This window comes from Rhinolophus sinicus, linkage group LG06 (genome assembly GCF_036562045.2).
Source record: "Rhinolophus sinicus isolate RSC01 linkage group LG06, ASM3656204v1, whole genome shotgun sequence".
Classification (NCBI taxonomy): Eukaryota; Metazoa; Chordata; class Mammalia; order Chiroptera; family Rhinolophidae; genus Rhinolophus; species Rhinolophus sinicus.
The window spans coordinates 138,025,387-138,046,362 of NC_133756.1; the positions used below are offsets into that span (position 1 = coordinate 138,025,387).

Here is a 20,976-nt window from a genome sequence, read left to right on the forward strand (position 1 = left end):
CTTGTTTTTCTTAGCATAATACCCTCTAGGTTCATCCATGTCATTGTAAATGGCAAGATTTCATTCTTTTGTGTTGCTGAATAATATTCCATTGTGTATGTATGTATATCTATCTAGATATAAGTATAGATAGATATAGATATAAATATATAGATAGATTTATGTCATGTCTTTATCTTTTCGTCTATTGATGGACATCTAGGTTGCTTTCATATCTTGGCAATTGTAAGTAATGCTGCAATGAACATAAAGGAACATACACCTTTTGGAATTAGTGTTGTGTTTTCTTTGGATAAATATTCAGAAGTGGAAATAGACAGCTCTATTTTTCATTCTTTGAGGCATCTCCATACTGTTTTCCATAGTGGCTGCACCAATTTACATTTCCACCAACAGTGCACAAGCTTTCTCTTTTCTCCATATCTTCACCAACACTTGGTATTTGTTGATATTTTTTTATGATAGCCATTCTAACTGATGTGAGGATATCTCACTGTGGTTTTGATTTGCATTTCACTGATTATTAATTATGTTGAGCTTTTCATGTACCTGTTGGCCTTTGTATGTCATCTTTGGAAAGTTTTTTGCCCATTTAAAAAATCAGATTATTTATTTGTTTGTTTGTTTGTTATTGAGTTATATGAGTCTCTTATGTATTTTGGATCTAACTCCTTATCAGTTACATGATTTGCAGATATTATTTCCCATTCTGTAGGTTGCCTTTTTATTTTGTTCATTGTTTCTTTTGCTGTATAGAAGCTTTTTAGTTTAATCCACCTTTTAATCTTCATAATCATAGTCATCTTTCAATAAGCAGCAGGACTACAGTCTCACAATCCTGACCCAGGAAATATCATTAAGGATTAATTTCCTTCCAAATTAAAACATGCCTCTGAAGAGCTGCCCAGTGGAATAAAGTTGCATTCTCTGACAGTCCGTAGCCCCACCCAGCTGATCGTTTGTGTACAGAAATGTGAATGTGAACTTTCAATACCAAGTTACTAAAAGCATCTCCCTGCAGTCTTGCCTATGTCTTCACTTAGCACGTTTTGCTTTTCACTGCAGCCTGTCTGAGATGGAGTTAGTGCTGCTATCATTTAAAGGCAGCAAGATATCATCAAGAAAAACAACTCTAAAATGTATCCATCTTACTGAAGTCAATTGCCTAGGAAAGGCGTGAAGGCAGAAAACTTTGAGAATCAGCTCTGCATGTTTTATTTGTTTTGGATTTCCAAGTGAAAATAATTACTGGAAAGCCTGGGATTATTACTGATGCTAATATAGTGATTTTCCTCCCTCCTGTCATTTTTAAAACTTCAGTTGTGTGAACTTTGATTTCCATAGCTCTAAATGAATTTTGCAATGTCAACTGTGAAGGTTGAACTAGAATATCTTTCTCCTGAAGGCTTCAGATATGAGCAAGCTTCCAACTCAGATTTTACTTTAACCTCTTTGACCGAACTCTCTGGTGAGTCTAGCCAGTTGGAACTTCCACACTCCAGTTCTTTTCCCGCTGGTAAGCCAAACTTTACATTGATATTTTTTAATATCTTAACTTATATCTGTACTTCTTTAATGACAGATATGGAAAAAGTAAATCTCGATGTCACTTACTTTGTGGTGGTATAGCTGCTGCCAATTTTTGTTTCTTGAGTTATTTTTTCCCAAAATATGTAAATAGATTATTGCAGAAAGAACAGGATTTTGCCAGTAGAGTGAAACGTCAGAAAACAAACTCAGAAAACTCAAAAGAATGTTAATAGTGAAGCTGATTTTGTTTTTCTGGATGCTCAAGCCTATCAAGACTTAGTTTTGTTTGGGATAACTGGTGAAATCAGGGGGTTTTATCCATAAACTGCAGAAAAAAAGTCCTGCCATCTTTCGTTTATCTACTTTACTTATGTTTCATTTAACATAATCATATGAAAGATAATATATGCTTTACCTTCTCACTAAGAACAAGAGAATATTCCTTTTGGTTATGTTATTTTATGAGCTGACTTAGATTCTATATGAGTTGACAGTTATGATAGATTTCAATGTGAAGAATTTCTATTTTGATGCCTATGAGTGTTACTAATCCAGAATTGCAGTTTCCATTCCACAATTGCTCTGCAGTTTTGAGTAAATAATGGTATGCACTAACAGTGTGCAGTAATAAAATAATTCTGAAGGTTTTGTTTATAATGAATAGCTATAAGATGTCAAAAATCAATTAACTGGGCTTTGTAGAAGAATTTTGTGTAATCAATAGTATGTTAAATGTTGTTCTAAAGGAAAATTCTGTTATGATTTAGTTGTTTACCTTTCCTCAAAAAAAAAAAAAAGGCAGCATAATGTGAATGTGAAAGTTGCGCGAAGCCTTTAGAGCTCTAGGTGTTACTGGGCATTAATCTTTGTCCAATAAAAAGTACTTCTAGAAAAAAATGAATTACATTTAGCAACCAGAGAATTTTTCTGAGAGAATTTGTCACACTTGTTTATTTGTAGATGTTTGAAAATAAGTTTCATGTGACTCCCATCCAGTTACTGATTGGATTCTTTTGTATTATATGACTTTTTTTTTCCACAGTATAGTCAGTTCTATAATCAGGAGCTATAACATCCTTTTGTAAATTTTCATTCAACTGTAAGAAAAGAGATCTCCATGCTATTATTACTATTTTTTGAACCTACGAGTTCATAAAGTGGAAACAACTCAGTTCTTTACAAATGAACATAGCTTGCTATAGTAAGTTTGGACAGGAAAACAAGGTTTAAAAATGAAGTCTTCGCCAGCTTAATCATGATTTAAATACCCATGTTCCTTTCACCACTTTTTGCCTTCTAGTCATCGCTGTTTCAGCCCATCTATTTCAGTAGATTCAACTGTTGTCTTTATGCAATTGACTTACACATCTATAGCTTAGGTAGAAACTCTTCCTCAGAGCCTGGAAGACACTTCCCCCTCAATATCCTGGCAGTGCTTCCAATTCAACACAAATAAGCTAACTCCATATAACTGCCTCCTTCTTCTTACATTCTTATTTTTGTCAAGAACCCCTAAGTCATCTCTAACATTCTTTAGCATTTATTGCAGTATAAAGTTTGTATTTATTTGCATGCACATTAGTTTAATATTTCTTCCCTACCTCTTTGTTCACCACTCGAGCACCAGTACTCAATAGAGTGCATGGCAATAAAAGGTCTGTATGTCTTGACTCCTGGATGGCCTGGCTGAGGGACTGAAAGATCAGCCCTCTTTGTATCCCCCCGTGCATGCACCTGTCTGGACCTCAAACTGCTCTTACCTCCAGGTTTTCCATAACAAGCCTCTTGTCTGTCGACAGCCACAAAGTCCTTAGTAAGCACAAATCTGACCCACCCCCGCCTTTGTTTGCAATTTCTGTAACGGTATGTGACCTGGGTTATAAGCCTGATGCTCTGATCGAAATCTGTTTTTTCAAAAACTTTTCCAACCTCATGTAACCTACACATATCCTACAAGAATGATTGATATCCCCAATCACAATTCATATTACTTCAAAATAATTTTCAATATGTTCCCTGCCTCTATTTATTAAAATCTCACCAAGATAAAATATTGTCTTATTCCCAAATGCATATGGTTAACTTTCTAACTTCTACAAAATTTTTGTCCTGTATATTAAAATCCTTGCATTCTAATTTTTGTTGTAAATACATATGTCCATGGCTCCTCTTCTATTAAGTTACATTTCTTGAACAATTGCCACTTCACAATTGTTTGTGTCTGTGCATAATACACATGCAATAAATATGGTTAAATAAATGACCAAATAATACCATGTAGTTGATATTTTAATGAATATTTTGTTATAGGGGTATTTCTTTAAATCAAGTTATACATGTATTTTATCTGCCAAAATATTATGTTGGGATTAGTACATAATTTATTACTTCGTGGTACCACTGTACAGGAGAGTATCATTATGGAATTTGTCTTTGATTTGAAACTTTTGTGGAGGATTAAGCATTTTAAGATCAGTTTTGTATGAGAAATCTTTTTTGCCCCATTTTCAATAGAGTTAAGTTGTATTAATTCATTTAGAATGCATTAATTGAATATTTATGATGGAAAGTTGGTTTATGATTGAAAAGCCTGGGGTCTATATGAAAATGAAAATCAGTTAATAGTAGAAGTAGGGAAAGAGGTCTGTCCTTTCCGTCTCAGTAGTACGGCAGTATGTTGTTAACGTGCTTGTGCACGTATTCCCAGCTTAGGAAAATAATATAGGACATATGAATATTAGTCCACAGAAAGTTTAGCAGGTCTGTCTAGGAAGAAATATGTTCATTGTTAGCAAAAACAGAATTTACACCTTTCATTTGTATAATATCCTGAAGATAACTCATACCTACAGAATCTCAATAGTTCTTGTAAGATGTCTGTGAGGTAGAGTGCATGTATCTTAGGTTTTATTCAGTAGAAGGAGAATCAAAAGACCAGAGAACTAATGTAATCACCCCAAAGTCATACACACATAGTGTGTGTGTGTGTGTGTGTGTGTGTCTGTGAGGTAGTGGCAGAGATGGGAGAAATAAAAGAGCTCTTATCTATTTTTTGTCTATAAATTTAGTGTTCTTTTTTTTTTCTTCAACACTACTTGGAAATTAATTTTTAAAACACTTACATGGGGAAAAATGCTTCTTTGTCTTCCAAAAATGGATTTTATCAATAATCGATAATGAATCTATGAATATCCTGTCTGGATTCTGGAATATGCTTTAAATGTCTTTGAAGGATATGAATATTCCATCATCATGATCGTCATGGTCATCATCATTACCATTCTGATATTAATTATAAGCACATATATATCATTGCCTATGTATCAGGCAGTATTCTAAATGTATGTGTATATATATATAATGTGTGGGGGATTGAAATATATATATATATAAATATTTCAGATAGTCAACTATTTCAAATATGTATATCCCCCACATTCAGTCCTATGAAGAGTTAGTGAACATATTTCCATACCAAAGTGCAAGCCAGTCAACTACTATTTCCTAGTCATTCAGAAATTTGAAGTGAAACGGTAGGCCCTTCCCCACTGTGAGATCAGTAGTGCACATGTTTGACACATGTGTAACACATTGTCTTATGGCCAAATGAACAATAACAAGCAAATCATTTGTACATAAATATAAAGAGTTGTTAACACTTATTCATACACATTTATAAACTACACATCTTCAGTTTCCTGTAAAAATCTATTATGCATCCATCATTCAACGAAACTACTTTGGATCTAATTATGTCTTTCATTTTCATAATTTTTTTGGTGATTGGCTCTACTTGAAGCGTAGAGGCCCACGAATTAGGAAGCTCATCATTTGTGTGTGTTAAATTAGTATAATACAGCAGAAAGAAGATAGGACTAGTCTGTCTGAAGTTGTCCTGGGTGCAATTTTAAAAGATGTCCTGTCCCCTTGTCTGCCGTGTTTACCTCTATGGATGTCAAATTTTTAGTTAGAATGATTTACTACTGTGCCTTTGCATCTGTCTTTTGTATACTTAATGCTTCTGCTACTTCTTGCCAGCTCCCTAGAGACGCCTACGTATCATTTTTATCTTTCATTGTTTTTCTAGTCCTAAATTAACCCATTGCTGCATGATATAGCATGACATTCCTTTACAATTTAAATACCTCAATACAATTAGATAGTAGCCTCTTTACAAAAAGTCTTATTTATTTTTTTAAATTGTTTTGTCAGTTATCCCAATTATATGAAACCAAGCCAGTACCAATAAACATCAAATTAGACCAGTGGACTACATATTTAAACAATATTGATATAATTCCCATAAGTACTTCACAGTGGTGGTAAATATACAGTGCTGATTCCAAAGAATTCAAATCATTTGGTCGTTCATCTATTTTTCCTTCTAAAGCAGGCATGTCCCACTGGTAATCATGTAACTTCAAGTTATAATACCATAAATGAAGATAGGAAGTTGGGTCTCATAATTCCTTGTTCATTGCATTTCACACTAAAATAAATATCTTCCCTCAAAGATTTCTTAGTATCATGTCAGATGAAAATAAATCTGTTCTTCTGAAGTAGAACTGATTATACTTCAACTGAAAATAAATGATACCAGATGAAAATAAATCTATTCTTCTGAAGTATAACTGATTCATAAGACAATTGACTGTTGTAATTTTCTAAGAATAACAGATTTCAATGTCTCATATGGCCCCAAACAAATGCCAAATTTTCAAAAACAAAAAAAAGTGTTACACTATCCAATAGTAGCCCAGAGAGTAAACATAAACACTTTATGAAAATATTATAAATCCCCATTAAACCACATGATCTATCTCTCTCTCTCTCTCTCTCTCTCTCTCTCTCTCTCTCTCTCTCTCTCACACACACACACACACACACACACACAGTCACACACTCACACACCAGTCATTGCATTTTTAAGAGAATTTGATGATATTTGTCTTTCTGGATATGTCCTATAACCCAAGAACTGATGGACCACTCTGACAAAATTATAGTTGTGCAAAGGTCAGTCTAAAAAAACAACCTTTATCTCATCAGAGGTGTTTTGGGGATTTATGAGGTGGGCTTTATAATGATTATCTCTTTGTCTCAGGAAAATTAAGAGCATGATTTCTAAGATTATGCAAGGAAATCCAAAGAATAGACTCTGTGTCCTCTGACCTTGGGATAAAGGGTGAACATCTAGCTAATTGCAGCCCAGAGGACCATCTCTGATCAAAAGTAAAAGAAAGGCCACTGTGCAAAATGATTTTGGTTCAGTTAGAAGGAATTTGAGGTCTTCACTTCTTAAAATGCTGAGAACTACGACCTGTTGTCACATGACTGATGATAGTTATGATGCTACCGTCATGAACTATTTGCATTTATTAGGTGTCTACTCTATGACCATCTCTCTGCCAGCTTCTGTGAGAAATTTGAAGTGTTTGGAAGGTCCAATGCTTGCTCCAAATGTACTCTCTAAATCTAGTTATGAAAATAAAATCCATAAAAGTAATTGAAAAAAGTCACTGTCTCATCTTGCCTGTCTCATTCAGGGCAGGAACATATCAGCTGGGAGAATAGTGCTTTAGCAAGATAGTTCCCCAAACCAAAGTATAGCCCATGAAGCATTTTCATTAGTATCATCAGAATACTTGTAATTAACTAAGATTCTAGGATCTCATCCCAGCCCCTTTATATGTAAATGCTGTGGATATAATCCAGAAATCCAGATTTTAGGAGTTCTTCATGTTATTTCCAAATGTACTAAAGTTTGCAAACTGATGTTTTTGTCAATAGTCATGATAGGCTCCCTGCAGTGATCATTACATTATGACATTTTTCCAAATAACTTCTGATCATAGTAATCTACGATCAATGATAGCCCTTTGTCAACAGTCTTTTTGTATAGTGGTTATTAATCCATTTATATACTTGACACAGTGTTTTCCTATTTTTCTTATATCTGCATATTACCGCAGATGACTTCAAACCCTTCTTAAAAATCCTCCTTCTCTTTTTTTTTTAAGTATAAAATATCTCTTTTTTTTTTTTCTGTATTGCAAGCCCAGAGTTCCATTTCTGTGGATTGATATCAATGTAAAATGTTTATTTTCTGCATTTAATCATGCATTTAAGTGTTTTAGCTGTTAGATATTTGGTGTAACTTTCAATTTAATTTTATCAAATAGAAAATAAATTCCCATAGGACAAGAGATATGTTGTACTTCTGTTCCCTAAAGAGGGATCAGTAGAGAGATCTATGAACAGAAGGAGCTGAATTGCTTTTTCCTAATATGACTTTACAAAGATAGAATGATTGATAGAAACCTTCACTTCCTGGGTGGAAATTTTTTAGTATAACTCTCGTCTCTTAATGACTCTGCCTAGGGGCCCTCAATTCATTCTGTCTCAAGAAGAGCAATCTAGGTTCATATAATATGCATATGTTGGCTGCCTTGATAAAATGAAAAGTTAATGCTAATGTAAAATGAAATAATCCCAACAACTGTTAAATGCCTGCTGAAAGTATTCTACTAGAAATTGAGTACATAGATTCAAAATCATGAATTAAAAAGTGGCCTTTCTGAAACATCCAGGGAGTGCTAATGGAAGTATTGATAAGTGGCCATTGCATTACTGTATAATACCTGGCGGAGTTCACTAAATTGTATAGAAATAGAGATAGATACAGATATACAGATATCTCTTCTCAAAGGTTTCCTGGTACCATGTCTTCCTTCCTGATACCAGATGAAAAAATGTTTACTCTGATTGTTGCAATAGGCCTTGGTAAATTGGCTTACCCAACACTTTATACAAAAGATCTAGGCTTGTGGTGAATGTTTATAATGAGATTCTTAGGTTGGCATGATGAAATACAGCCACTGTCTTTATTCATAAAGCGCTTTTGGGAAGCAATTGACTGAGAGCTCTCTCTAAAGTAGTGGATAGGTTCTCATCTAAAGTATAGAATAATTTATGCCTCTGGTAATGTATAGCCAGTTATGGAAAATGTACTATAAGTATTATTATCTTTAAAGTATAATAGATTCAAGATTCTTTTGTAGTTAATCAATTTCACTTTAATTCTATTTTTTAAATGGGATATAAAGTTATAGGGCACAGGTACACATTATGAAATTAGTCAAACCCAGAATATATGAAGTATGTCCATGTGAAAAAATAGAAACAAAATTGAAAAGCAGTATTTTAGTTATACAAGCAGGAGGATAGAATTCAATGGGTAGGCTGAAAAAGAGACGTAGAATCCATATTTAATAGATATATCTCCCCATTTTCTATTTCCAGTGTCCTGCCTACTTACATTACTCACTTTGGCTTCTCAACTCAAATATTGCAAGGCCATTCATATGAGTTGCTTTAAAGACAGCAGATAGTGAATCTGAAAAACAAAAAGTGTTCTACAAATACACGTATCACTGTGAGTTTCCTCAATTAATTCTTGAAACCATGTGACTTTTAGGTCAAACTCGCTTCAAAGTGATTTATGATTAATTCCAAAAAGACAAAGATCTGGGAGTATCGGTCTAAACATCTTTGGTAATATAAGGATCCTTTTCTCATCATTTGTTGATTTATTTTCCATTAACATTGAAAAAACTATCTTTCTTCTTTATCTTCCCTGCAGGTAAATAACTTCAGAATTCTTATCTGATCCCACAGTAGATAAGCACAATTCAGTGTTTCATAGTTCTTCCTTTCCACTGAAAATTTGTTCCCAGTCAGTCCCATTTCCAAAGCCACAGTGGAGACAAGTCTCAAAGCAACAGTATTTAAAGAAGTGGTTGATTCTGTAGCAGAGCCAAGAAAGTGGGCTTCAGAAATCTTTTGACTTCTATATACAAATGCTACACATTTTGTAATTTCTGATGGACACACAAATAACCACAGAGAGCTTGGTCATTTTTTTCATTTTGTTTTGTCTTGAAAATCAAGCAAAATTTTCTTAACAGTTTACCTCACGTCCTCATTATATGGACTCTTTACAAAGTGAAATTTTAAAAAGTAGAGTTTTATTAGCTCCATAAAACACATATACAGATACTTTTAATTTGAATTGAGAGTGACCATTTATCACAGAAAAAATAATGAGGAGAATTAGTAGAAATTCCAGTGTATAAATTGTTTATTATTTATAGGTCATATATATATATATATATATTTCACATTATATATGTATATATAGTGAAATATATATAAATATATATAATGTGAAAACTATTAAAATGTAAGCCACCATACAAGGATACAAATTAATTAAAAGGAGACTAAAATATGGTGTCTGCTCTTAGTATTATAAAAGAGATTCATTACCTCAATACTTGCTAAGTATACAATGTACTTTGATATACTATATTAATGTGTGTGTGTGTGTGTGTGTGTGTGTGTGTGTGTGTGTGTGTGTGTTGCCTGGGATGGTAACAGCCTATTCTCCCTGACATCCCAGACATCACAGGCATCCAATGCCTCATTCTCATTCTTAAGTGTCCAGCAGTTGTTAGGGTCATCCTTTCAGTCGTAGGCCTGTGCTCTCATCTTACCCTGAACTTGTTCAGTATTAGGATCTTCAGTAGTCGATGGTTAAGAAGGAGAAAACAAATAAAAACAAAAGGAGAGCCTGCGTGGAGGAGTTTGCAATATCGTGACTGTTAATGTGTCCATGTCAGTTTAATGTTAGTCATTAGATTTCCTGAAAAGTTAAGGTAGAGATGAGTTTCTTCTAGGGCTTACATTCTATGCTTCTGTGTCATAACATCTCTTTGCAGTAGTCCTTCCCTATTATTTATTTCTAATGTACACCCTTCTAGGTCATGACTTGGCCATCATTTTAATCCTCATCCACACTAGACACCTTATCCCACACAAATATCACATTCTGTTCTGCATCCACTGCTCCCATGCTATCTCATTCAAACCTACCTGTTGGATCATCTGTGCTTCCTGCACAACTCCAGCATCTGCGTTGCTGAAAACCCTCATCAGAATACAGGAGCCATCACAAATGATTGAGAATGAACACCTCCTTTCACCTCCCGGATCCAGTGAGGCAAGAGGTGGAAGCAGTGTTCTTCTCTCTCCTAATGTAAGTTGCAAAGGTTAGAGAATGGCAAGGGATTTACAATGGTTCTGGAAATTCAAATTAGAAATTTAACATTATACCTTAGTCACATGATGAATTAATTAAAATTTTCCAAGCTATCCTAGAAAACTAATACTCTGTATTATATTGTTTCTTAGGGGAAGGGTTTTCCATCATCTGTACAGTGGATTTCAGAATTTAAATCTGACAGTATACACAGCTGTTTATAAGTTGAGACTGATCACTCACGGGAAAATATGAGGTGACCATCCATTATAGGTATACCAAAGGCAAAATCAATGATAAAGAATATGTGTGCTGGACTTTCAGAAGACTAATCAATATGTCCCAAAGAGAATTCAAAAGGAAAGGCATTTTAAAGAGGGGCAGAATTTTTAATAGAAAGGAGAAAGTCATTACTGAGGAATGGAGTGATGTAGATTGAGTATGGAATATGGAATCATAAAGTATCTATTTGTGTGCCTACGCATGCATTTGTTTGCTAGTTTATTTTTTTCTACCCCTGAATGCATACCTCTTGCTTCCAGTATGAATACTCTGTATTTCTCTTTGGGAATTAACCTCTTTTCTACATCTACTGTGTTTCCCCAAGAATAAGACAAAACTGGAAAATAAGCCCTACCATGATTTTTCAGGATGACATCCCCTGAACATAAGCCCTAATGTGTCTTTTGGAGCAAAAATTAACATAAGACCTGGTCTTAGTTTCGGGGAAATATGGTAGAAGATACAGTTTGTGGCCATAAGAGTACAACTAAATTATAGATCAACCTGGAAACCACTTGAAGTCTAGCTGAACAGAAGTTTTGTAACTAAGGATATAAACAAAAAGCCACATTGAGACTGGTGGGGGGGGGGGTGGAGATGCAGAACGGGGTCCCTACATTTGTGTGTCATGGTTGAGCATTGGGAGGGATATCTTGGCTGGCTGTGGAGGGCCCCCTGGAGGAGCAAGATACTTTAGCCCCACCTGGGACTCCCCAACCCTGAGTACCAATACCAGGAAGGGGCACCTCCACAACATCTGGCTGTGAAAAACAGTATAGATTCTGACTGCCAGAGCAGGGAGAAAGACTGCAGGGGGCCCAGACATCCTCTTGAGGAACTCATGCACAGACTTGCTCCCAGGCACTCACCCTGGGCAGCAAAAGGGCAGTGATTCAGAAGGCATCAGAGACATATGAGGAGAGACTGAGTTCTGTGGCTTCAGGCAAGGACTGAAGAGACAGTCACCATTTCCCTGTGTAGAACTCTCTTCCTGTGCAGCCATTAGACAGATACCATCTTTCTCATGTTGATCCCTCCCCAACACACACACACACACACACACACACACACACACACACACACACACAGCCAAACTGAATCTGCATTGACTTGGTGAACTACAATCACTCTATCAACTTGCTCCACCCTGGTGACTCCCAGGGACCTCACCCCACACAACCTGCTTAATGTCTAAGGCACTTTCTCAGTAAGTAGTCAGCCCCACACACATTGCACTCTTTCTTGGACAACTCCTGGGGTCTATGGGCCTCAGGTGGACAGTGGCTTGCCTCGGTGTACCCTGAGACTTTTGCTGAGTAGCTCCAGGCTCAGGCTCAGCACTGGCATCAAACCAGAATAATCTGTGACTCCCTGAGACCCTGCCTCAACCAACTCGAGTAGCACAGGAGGCTCTATCAGTGATTGAGTCTTACGGGAGCTGTCAGAAAGCAGCAGGCCTCGGGGTGTTTTGAGCTTTTTGTGGAGCTGTACCAGGCCCGGTACTAGTTTCAGCCATCCTCAGTTTTCAGTGTGACCACTTCCATGTGCCTCCAAATCCAGCATAAGCAGCCATCAACCATGAATTAATTCGTAGCTCCTACCACATAGTCCCCAGCTGATCACAGGCAATGGTTGACCTGGCCTGCACTGGAGCCCCTCCCAAGAAGCCCCAGAACCAACATACCTGGAGGTCAGCTTCAGACCACAGCAGAAGACCACCCAATTAGTCCCACAGCAGAAGACCACCCAACAAGCTGCACACACAAAGGGCAGTCTCAATAGACACCAGAGCCCACTAGGGAAAATCTTACTCCATGAAGTAAGCCCCCCACACAGCAGCCCATAAGCTGTGGATGTGGCCAAACCCTACAACCAGTCAGCCTGAGGGTCAATCCCACCCACTGAAGTGCCAACCATAATCAAGGCTTAACTATAACAGGAGAGCACACACAGCCTACACAAGGGACACTCCTGGAACACCCCTCTCAAGTGACAAGGGAGCGGGGTGTCACTGTTTCCCACAGGGCACCAACTACATAAGACCACCCAGCCAAGACTGGGTGATGTAGCAGATCCACCTAATACAAACAAACACAGAGAGGCAGGCAAAATGAGGAAACAAAGAAATGTGTCCCAAATGAAAGAACAAGAAAAATGCCAGAAAAAAGAACTAAACAAAATGGATGCAAGCAGCCTATCAGATAGAGAGTTCAAAATAGTTATTATAAGGATGCTCAAGGAACTTAATGAGAACTTCAACAAAGAGATAGCAAGCATAAAAAGTACATAGAAACCATAAAAAAGAACCAGTCAGAAGTGAAGTTTACAATAACTGATATGTAGAATGCACTGGAAGGAATCACCAGCAGACTAGATGAAGCAGATAATCAAATCAGTGATTTACAAGACAAAGTAGTAGAAAACACCCAATCAGAACAGGAAAAAGAAAAAAAAATAATTAAAAAAAAATGAGAATAATTTAAGAGAGCTCTGGGATAACATCAAGTGTAACAACATTTTCATCATGGGGGTAGCAGAAGGAGAGAGAGAAAGCAAGGGATTGAGAACATATTTGAAGAAGTAATGACCGAAAGCTTTCCTAACCTGGGGAAGGAAATACACATATAAGCCCCAGAAATGCAGAGTTGCAAACAAGATGAACCCAACAGGCCTAAACCAAGACACATTATAATTAAAATGGCAAAGGTTAAAGACAAAGAGAAAATCCAAAAAGCAGCAAGAGAAAGGCAACTAGTTACATACAAGGGAACTCCCATAAGATTTGTAAGCTGATTTCTCAACAGAAACTTTATAGGGAAGAGGGGATTGGCATGTAATATTCAAAGTGATGAAAATGAGGACCTACAACCACTCTACCCAGTAAGGCTATCATTTAAAATTGAAGGAGAGATAAAGAGCTTCCCAGACAAGAAAAAGCTAAAGTGGTTGATCACCACCAAACCCATATTACAAGAAATGTTATAATGGGGCTTTTTTAAGAAGAAAAAGGGGGGAAAACAGAACATAAAAATGAATAATAAAATGGCAAAAACTATGTATCAATAATCACTTTAAATGTAAATGGCTTAAATCAAAACACTTAGGGTAGCTGAATTACTTATATATGGAATCTAAAGAGCAAAATAAACAAAACAGAAACAAAATCACAGATACAGAGAACATTTTGATTGTTGCCAGATGAGAGGAGGGTTGGGACGGTTGGTGAAAAAGTTGAAAGGATTAAGAAGTACAAACTGGTGGTTACAAAATAGTTATGAGGATGTAAAGCATAGGAAATATAGTCAGTAATATGGTAATAACTATAAATAGTGCCTGGTGAGTACTAGACTAGTGAAGGGGATCACTTAGATTATATAAATGTCTAACCACTATGTTGTACACCTGAAATTAATATAAAATAATATTCAATGTCAACTGCAATTGAAAAATTAGAAAGGAGGGGAAAAAGCAAAGGGAAATAAGAGGTTCAAATTTCCAGGTATAAAACAAATAAATCATGGGGATGTAATGTACAGAATAGGGAATATAGTCAATACTATTGTGATAGCGTTGTACTATGTCAGATGGTTGTTGGATTTATCATGGTGATCACTTCTTTAGACATATAAATTTGAATAACTATGATGTATACCTGAAACTAATATTATATGTTAACTATATTTTAATAAAAATCTTTTTAAAATGATATAGTTTGTACCCCTAATTTAAGCTGTGGCTGAAGTCAGCCTTCCTTCCAAGTATTTTAATTATTGGGCCAATAGATTCTGTATTGGTTATTGCTCATTTGATTTGATTTTTCTATCGCTTGCAACAGGAAAAGTTCTCAATGGCAGTTGTGGTGATAAATTTCCAGGTTTTATAGAATAGTGACAAGAAAAGACCTGCTTGAACAGAGTGGACTATCCATGCTGTGGGTTAGTAAAAGTTAAGTATGGATGGAAAAGTAGGCCTCAAATGCCAAATTAATAGCATTAGCAAGTATAGTTGATAAGGACCTTACTATTTGTTGGAGACACATTTTAGCTTTCCTCCTTTTTTTTCTAGTCAAGGCCTGGAAACATCAGACTGGGCCCACAGCCAAACAATCATTCTTAACTCATGGAAGTCTAACAAACTCTGGCCTTAACCTCTGCTCTCAAAATTCCTGACTATATTCTTTTGCAGCTAAAATAGATGAAAACTAAGCCTCATATAGAACTTTTATATCCCTAAGACAGCACTGAGATTTTGTCTTCCTCCCACTAAAGAGAGATTTTTATTTAATTTGTAGGAGGAAGAGGAAGTGGCTAATCTTAGGCTGTTTACAGAAAAACTCCTCTAGAGGCCTAACTTGTCTGATTCAGTTCTATTTCAGGGTGGAAGCTATGAGGGTCTTTCATGTTCCTGTTTTTTCTTATTTCATGCAGGGATGGGACCAAGGCAAAAATTTATACTTTTATAGCTACTAAGAGATGTCATATTTAACCATCTGGTTAGGAATTGGGCCAAAGATTCTTCCACACTCTGGGAAGCTACAGTATATGATAATAATGACTTCCTATGTGTCTATATTTTCAGGTTACCATGGTGGCAAATGTCAATGGATTTTAACTTCCTTACATGAGGAAACTGATTTGATTTCAGTAGATGGCACTAAAATCAGATTTAGCACTAAATATCTAACACCTATTTGGACCGTTGTGGTATATAGCAATTGCAGCTGTTAGCCAAATTTCTTTTAAGAAACCTCCTTTGCCACATTCTAATCATGGTGTTCGTAGATAAAACCACATACTCTGTGAATTTGTCTGACTGATTTATGACCATAGAGTATCTTATTGACTTAGAAGGAAGATTAAGCTTGTCTGATCACAGTGGACTTCAGGACTTTAGTTAGGAATTCTAGGCTTACCTTCTGGGCTTGGGGAAAGGATATGGGGCTGAAATGGAGACTAGAAACAATCATGAGGACAAAGCCTGGTGTTTTAGAGTCTAATGATGGAAAAAACCCAGAGGTAGCAGAGCCAAGAGATAGATAGTAATGTAATGTATTAGTACAAATCAGGCTCTAACTGAAGTTAGTTGAACCCAGAGCTCAGTTAAAGTCCATTATGTTTCCTTAAACCAGTTCATATCAGGATTTATGTAGCTATTCGTAATTTGGTACACTAGGAAATATGTTCTCCCTCTGCTGTCTCCCTTGGAAAACTCCTTTTTTTTTTCTCACAATTTTTCTCAAGTATTACTTCCTCTGCAAAGCTTTTTTTAGACAGTTTGGTAGTTAGTCAGTATATCATAATCTTTATCATATAACACAATGACATGTGTAGTTATCTGTATTTGTGTATTGTAAATTACTATTTGTGTCTATGAGTTTTTGTGTTTGTTTTCCTTATTCATTTGTTGCTTTCAGTTTTATACCCCACATATGAGTGAAGTCATAGGGTTCTCGACTTTTTCTGTCTGACTTATTTCACTACGCATGATAATCTCAAGATCCATCCATGTTGTCGCAAATGGCACTATTTCATCTTTTTTTGTGGCCAAATAATATCCCATTGTATATATGAGGTATGACAATTAAGTTTGTGAATTTGTTACAACAATATTGCTAACCTTTCTTTCTATCCAAGGGATTATTCATTGTAAATTTGTACCAACTAGACAAGCAGTTAACCAAGTTTACTATTTGGAAGTGCTGAAATGGCTGCATGAAAAAGTTAGACAACCTGAACTTTTCATCAACATTTCATGACTCTTACATCACAACAATGTACCAGCTCACCTGGCACTGTCTGTGAGGGAGTTTTTAGCCAGTAAACAAATAACTGTATTGGAACACCCTCCCTACTCACCTGATCTGGCCCTCAACAACTTCTTTCTTTACCTGAAGATAAAGGAAATATTGAAGTGAAGACATTTTGCTGACATTCAGGACATCAAGAGTTATAGGACGACAGCTGTGATGGTCATTCCAAAATTGCTTTGAAGGGTAGACTAGGCACTGGCATCGATTCATAGCTTCCTAAGGAAAGTACTTTGAAGGTGACCATAGTGATATTCAGCAATGAGGTATGTAGCACTTTTTCTAGGATGAGCTCTGAAACTTAATTGTCTGATCTTGTATGTACCACATCTTCTTTATCCAGGCACCTATCAAAGGACACTTTGGTTGTTTCCATGTCTTGGCCACCGTGAATAATGCTACAATGAACATAGGGTACATATATCTTTAAATACAATGTTTTTAGATTTGTTAGGTAAATACCCAGAAAAGGGATTGCTGGGTCATATGGTAATTTTATTCTTAATTTTTTGAGGAACCGTCTTACTGTTTTTCCTAGTGGCTATACCAATTTACACTCCCATCAGCAGTGAATGAGGGTTCCTTTTTCTCCACAACCTCTCTAGAACTTGTTATTGTCTTGTTGATAATAACTGTTCTAATTGGTGTTAAGCGATCTCTCATTGTGGATTTGATTTTTCTAGTAGCTAGTGAAGTTGAGCATTTTTTCATAAATCTGTTGGCCATTTGTATGTCTTCTTGGGAGAGGTGTCTGTCCATGTCCACTACCTATTTTTAAATGGATTGTTTGTCTTATTGAGTTGTATGAGTTCTTTATATATTTTGGATATTTACCCCTTATTGGAAGAGTTGTTTGCAAATAACTTCTCCCATTCGGTTGTTTGCGTCTTTGTTTTGTTGGTTTCTTTTGCTGTGCAGAAGCTTTTTAGTTTGATATAGTCACATTCATTTATTTAACTTTTACTTCCCTTGCCTTTGAGATCAAATTCATAAAAATCTTCTCTGAACCCAAGGTCTGTAAGTTTAGTACTTTGCTTTCTCCTATGTAATTTATTGATTTATTGTTATAGGTTTTAGGTTTAGGTTTTTGAACCATTTTTAGTTAATTTTGTTGTATAGTGGCAGATAGCCTCATTCTTTTGCACATAGCTTTCCAATTTCCCAGCACCATTTATTGAATAGACTTTTCCCCCCCACTGTATGTTTTAGGCTACTTTGTTGAAAATTATCTGCTCATATATCTGCGTTCTCAATGCTGTTCCATTGGTTTGTGTGTCTTTCTTTCTGCCAATGCAGTGTGTTTTCATTGTTGCCTTGTGGTATAAATTGACATCAGGGAGTGTGATATCTCCAGCATTGTTCTTTTTCTTTAGGATTGCTTTAGCTATTTGGGGTCTTTTGTGATTCCATACAAATCTGATGATTTTTTTGTTCTATTTGTTCAAAAAATATGATGGGATTACATTAAATCTGTATATTGCTTTAGGTAATATGGCCATTTTACCTACGTTGAACTTCCAATCGATGAACATGGAATATCTTTCCATTTCTTTGTATCTTCTTCAATGTCTCTTAATAATGTTTTATAGTTTCAAGTGTATGGGTCCTTCAGTTTTTTTGTTAAGTTTATTCATAGGTATTTTATTCTTTTTATTACAATTCTAACAAAAGGGAAGTTGTTTTTGTTTTTGTTTTTTCATTTCTTTTTCTGACATTTCATTGTTAGTATATAGGAACACAATGGAGTTTTGTACATTGCTTTTTATATCCTGCAATTTTACTGCATTTGTTTATTGTTTCTAATAGTTTTTGGTGGAGTCTTTAGGGTTTTCTATATAAAGAATCATGTCATCTGCAAAAAGAGACAATGTAACCTCTTCATTTCCAATTTGGATTTCTTTCTTTTTTTTTTTTTTTTCTTGCCTGATAAGTATAGCTAGGAATTCCAATACTAGTTGAATAGCAGTGGTGAGAGGGGGCATCCCTGTCTCGTTCCTGATCTTAGAGGAAAAGCTTTCAGTTTTTCATCATTAAATACAATATTAGCTGAGGGTTTGTTACATATGGATTTTATTATATATTAGGGTTTATTATTTATTTATATATTTATATATTAGGGTATATATATTTATTATATATTAGGGTTTGTTTTATATGGATTTTATTATGTTGAGTTACTTTCCTTCTATGACCATTTTATTAAATGTTTTAATCATAAATAGATGTGTATCTTCTCAAATGCTTTTCCTGCATCTATTAATAGGATCATATAATTTTTATTGTGTTTATGTGGTGTATCACATTGATCAGTTTGCCTGCATTGTACCCTCCTTGTGCCCCTGGAATGAACACCATTTGTTGGTTATATATAATCTTTTTCATGTATGTTGTATCACATTTGCTAGTATTTTGTTTAGGATTTCTGAGATATTAGTCTGTAGTTTTCTTTTCTTGTGCTATTCTTACCAGGTTTTGGTATCAGGATAATGTTGGCCTCATCAAATAAGTTAGGAAGTATTGCCTCTTCTTTAATATTTTGGAAGAGTTTGAGGAGGACAGGTGTTAAATCATCTCTGAATGTTTGGAAGAATTCACTAGTGAAGCCATCTGGTCCTGGACTTTTGCTTTTGGCTTGGTTTTGGATGATTGTTGCAATTTTCTTACTGTTGATCAGTCTATTTAGATTTTCCAGTACTTCATGATTAGTCTAGGATGGTTATATATTTCTATGAACTTGTCCATTCTTACAGGTTATTAAATTTGGTGGCATAAAGTCCTTCATAGTATTTTTTATAATCCTTTGTATTTCTGTGGCATCCATCGTAATGTCTCATCTTTCATTTTTTCTTTGGTTATTTGTGTCTTTTATTTTTTTCCTTAGTGAGTCCAGCCAGGGATTTGTCAATTTTATGAATCTTTTCAAAGAACCAGCTTTTTATTGCTAATTTTTCCTATTGTCTTTTTGTTCCCTTTTTCTTTTAATTTTGCTCTATTTTTTTATTATTTCCTTCCTTCTGCTGACTTCAGGTTTTATTTGTTCTTATTTCCCCCTAGTTCTTGTGGTTACCAGAGGTTAAGGGGTGGAGGGATAGTAGAAGAAGGTAAATGGGGCAAATATATGGTGATGGAAGGAGAATTGACTCTGGATGGTAAGCACACAATGTGATATGTAGCTAGCTAGATAGATGGTGTATTACAGAAGTACATGTTTGATACCTATGTAATTTTACTAACCAATGTCACCCCAATAAATTTAATAAAGATTTATAAAAAATAAATTGCTGTCATTCATGTTATAGTGTTTATTTAGCTCCTGTTCTGTGCCACATTATGTCAAGCTTTGGGGATTTGGTGCTGAGCATGACAAGCATGGTTTGTGCTTTCTGTGAATTACTCAACTGACAGATTGTTGATCATTAAAGATGCAGTGTGTTTTAGCCACAGGAAGAATTAGGGAAGCTCTGGAAGATGGCTTAAAAACAAATAGTTACATATGTCATATATTTTGGGAGTTACAAAAAGGGGAAAAGCACAGTGCTAAGTATGATGATTTCTAGAGCCTAGGATTGGCCTTTTCATAATATTTTGTTTTGTTTTAAATCATTTAGGGCTATTCAATTCTTATATACAATAGAAACATGAACAAATTTACAAATTAATGCATCATTCGAAACATTTATTTTTGAACGTTTCTTGACTAACACCACTCTACAAAGATAGTAAATCTTTATTGAATATCTATCTTTGCCTTAATTTATGTCTTAATTTTTGTGAGTTGATGCTTGGCATTCATAAGCTGTGTATCTCCTATCTTCAAAGATTTCCCAAATGAAAACTGCAAAAATATTTACCAAAGCAGATAAATTCTCCTTGAATAATTCCAAAGTCAGATATATAACACCATGTGTTCCCACAGCCCATGTTTGCTATCTTTTCAATTTTCACTCACATTTTATTGTCTATGTTGTAAAAATATTACATTGACTAGAAAACTCATTGAAAAGTTTAAAAAATGTTTTCTCTTATTTCCTTGTATACCATATTGTAAATTATGTTCAAGTGATAGATCAACAGTGAGTTTGACAATTCACTTTTGAGAGTGTCTAAAACTATCATGCCCAGGCTAGGCAACCAAGAATTTATTATATCTATTGGCTTTATTTTTTTTCTTGTAACCCATTGTCTTCAGTCAGACTTTCACTCTGCCTTATGCCAGAGCCAATTTTCCCCCAAAATTTGCATATATGACTTTTCAAGA

General features: G+C 35.4%; 1 protein-coding gene across 2 annotated transcripts in view; it reads left to right on the forward strand.

Moving 5' to 3' along the window:
* Positions 1 to 1,298: 1,298 nt before the first annotated feature.
* The window catches only part of ANO3 (anoctamin 3), a 331,459-nt gene continuing 311,781 nt past the window's right edge, over positions 1,299 to 20,976 (forward strand). The window contains exon 1 of one of the 2 annotated variants that reach the window (XM_074336148.1): positions 1,299 to 1,516. In XM_074336148.1, coding sequence (XP_074192249.1) covers positions 1,351 to 1,516 — 166 coding nt within the window. In that variant the 5' untranslated portion in view covers positions 1,299 to 1,350. The remainder of the gene's footprint in view (positions 1,517 to 20,976) is intronic. The other variant, XM_074336149.1, reaches the window with a different exon arrangement.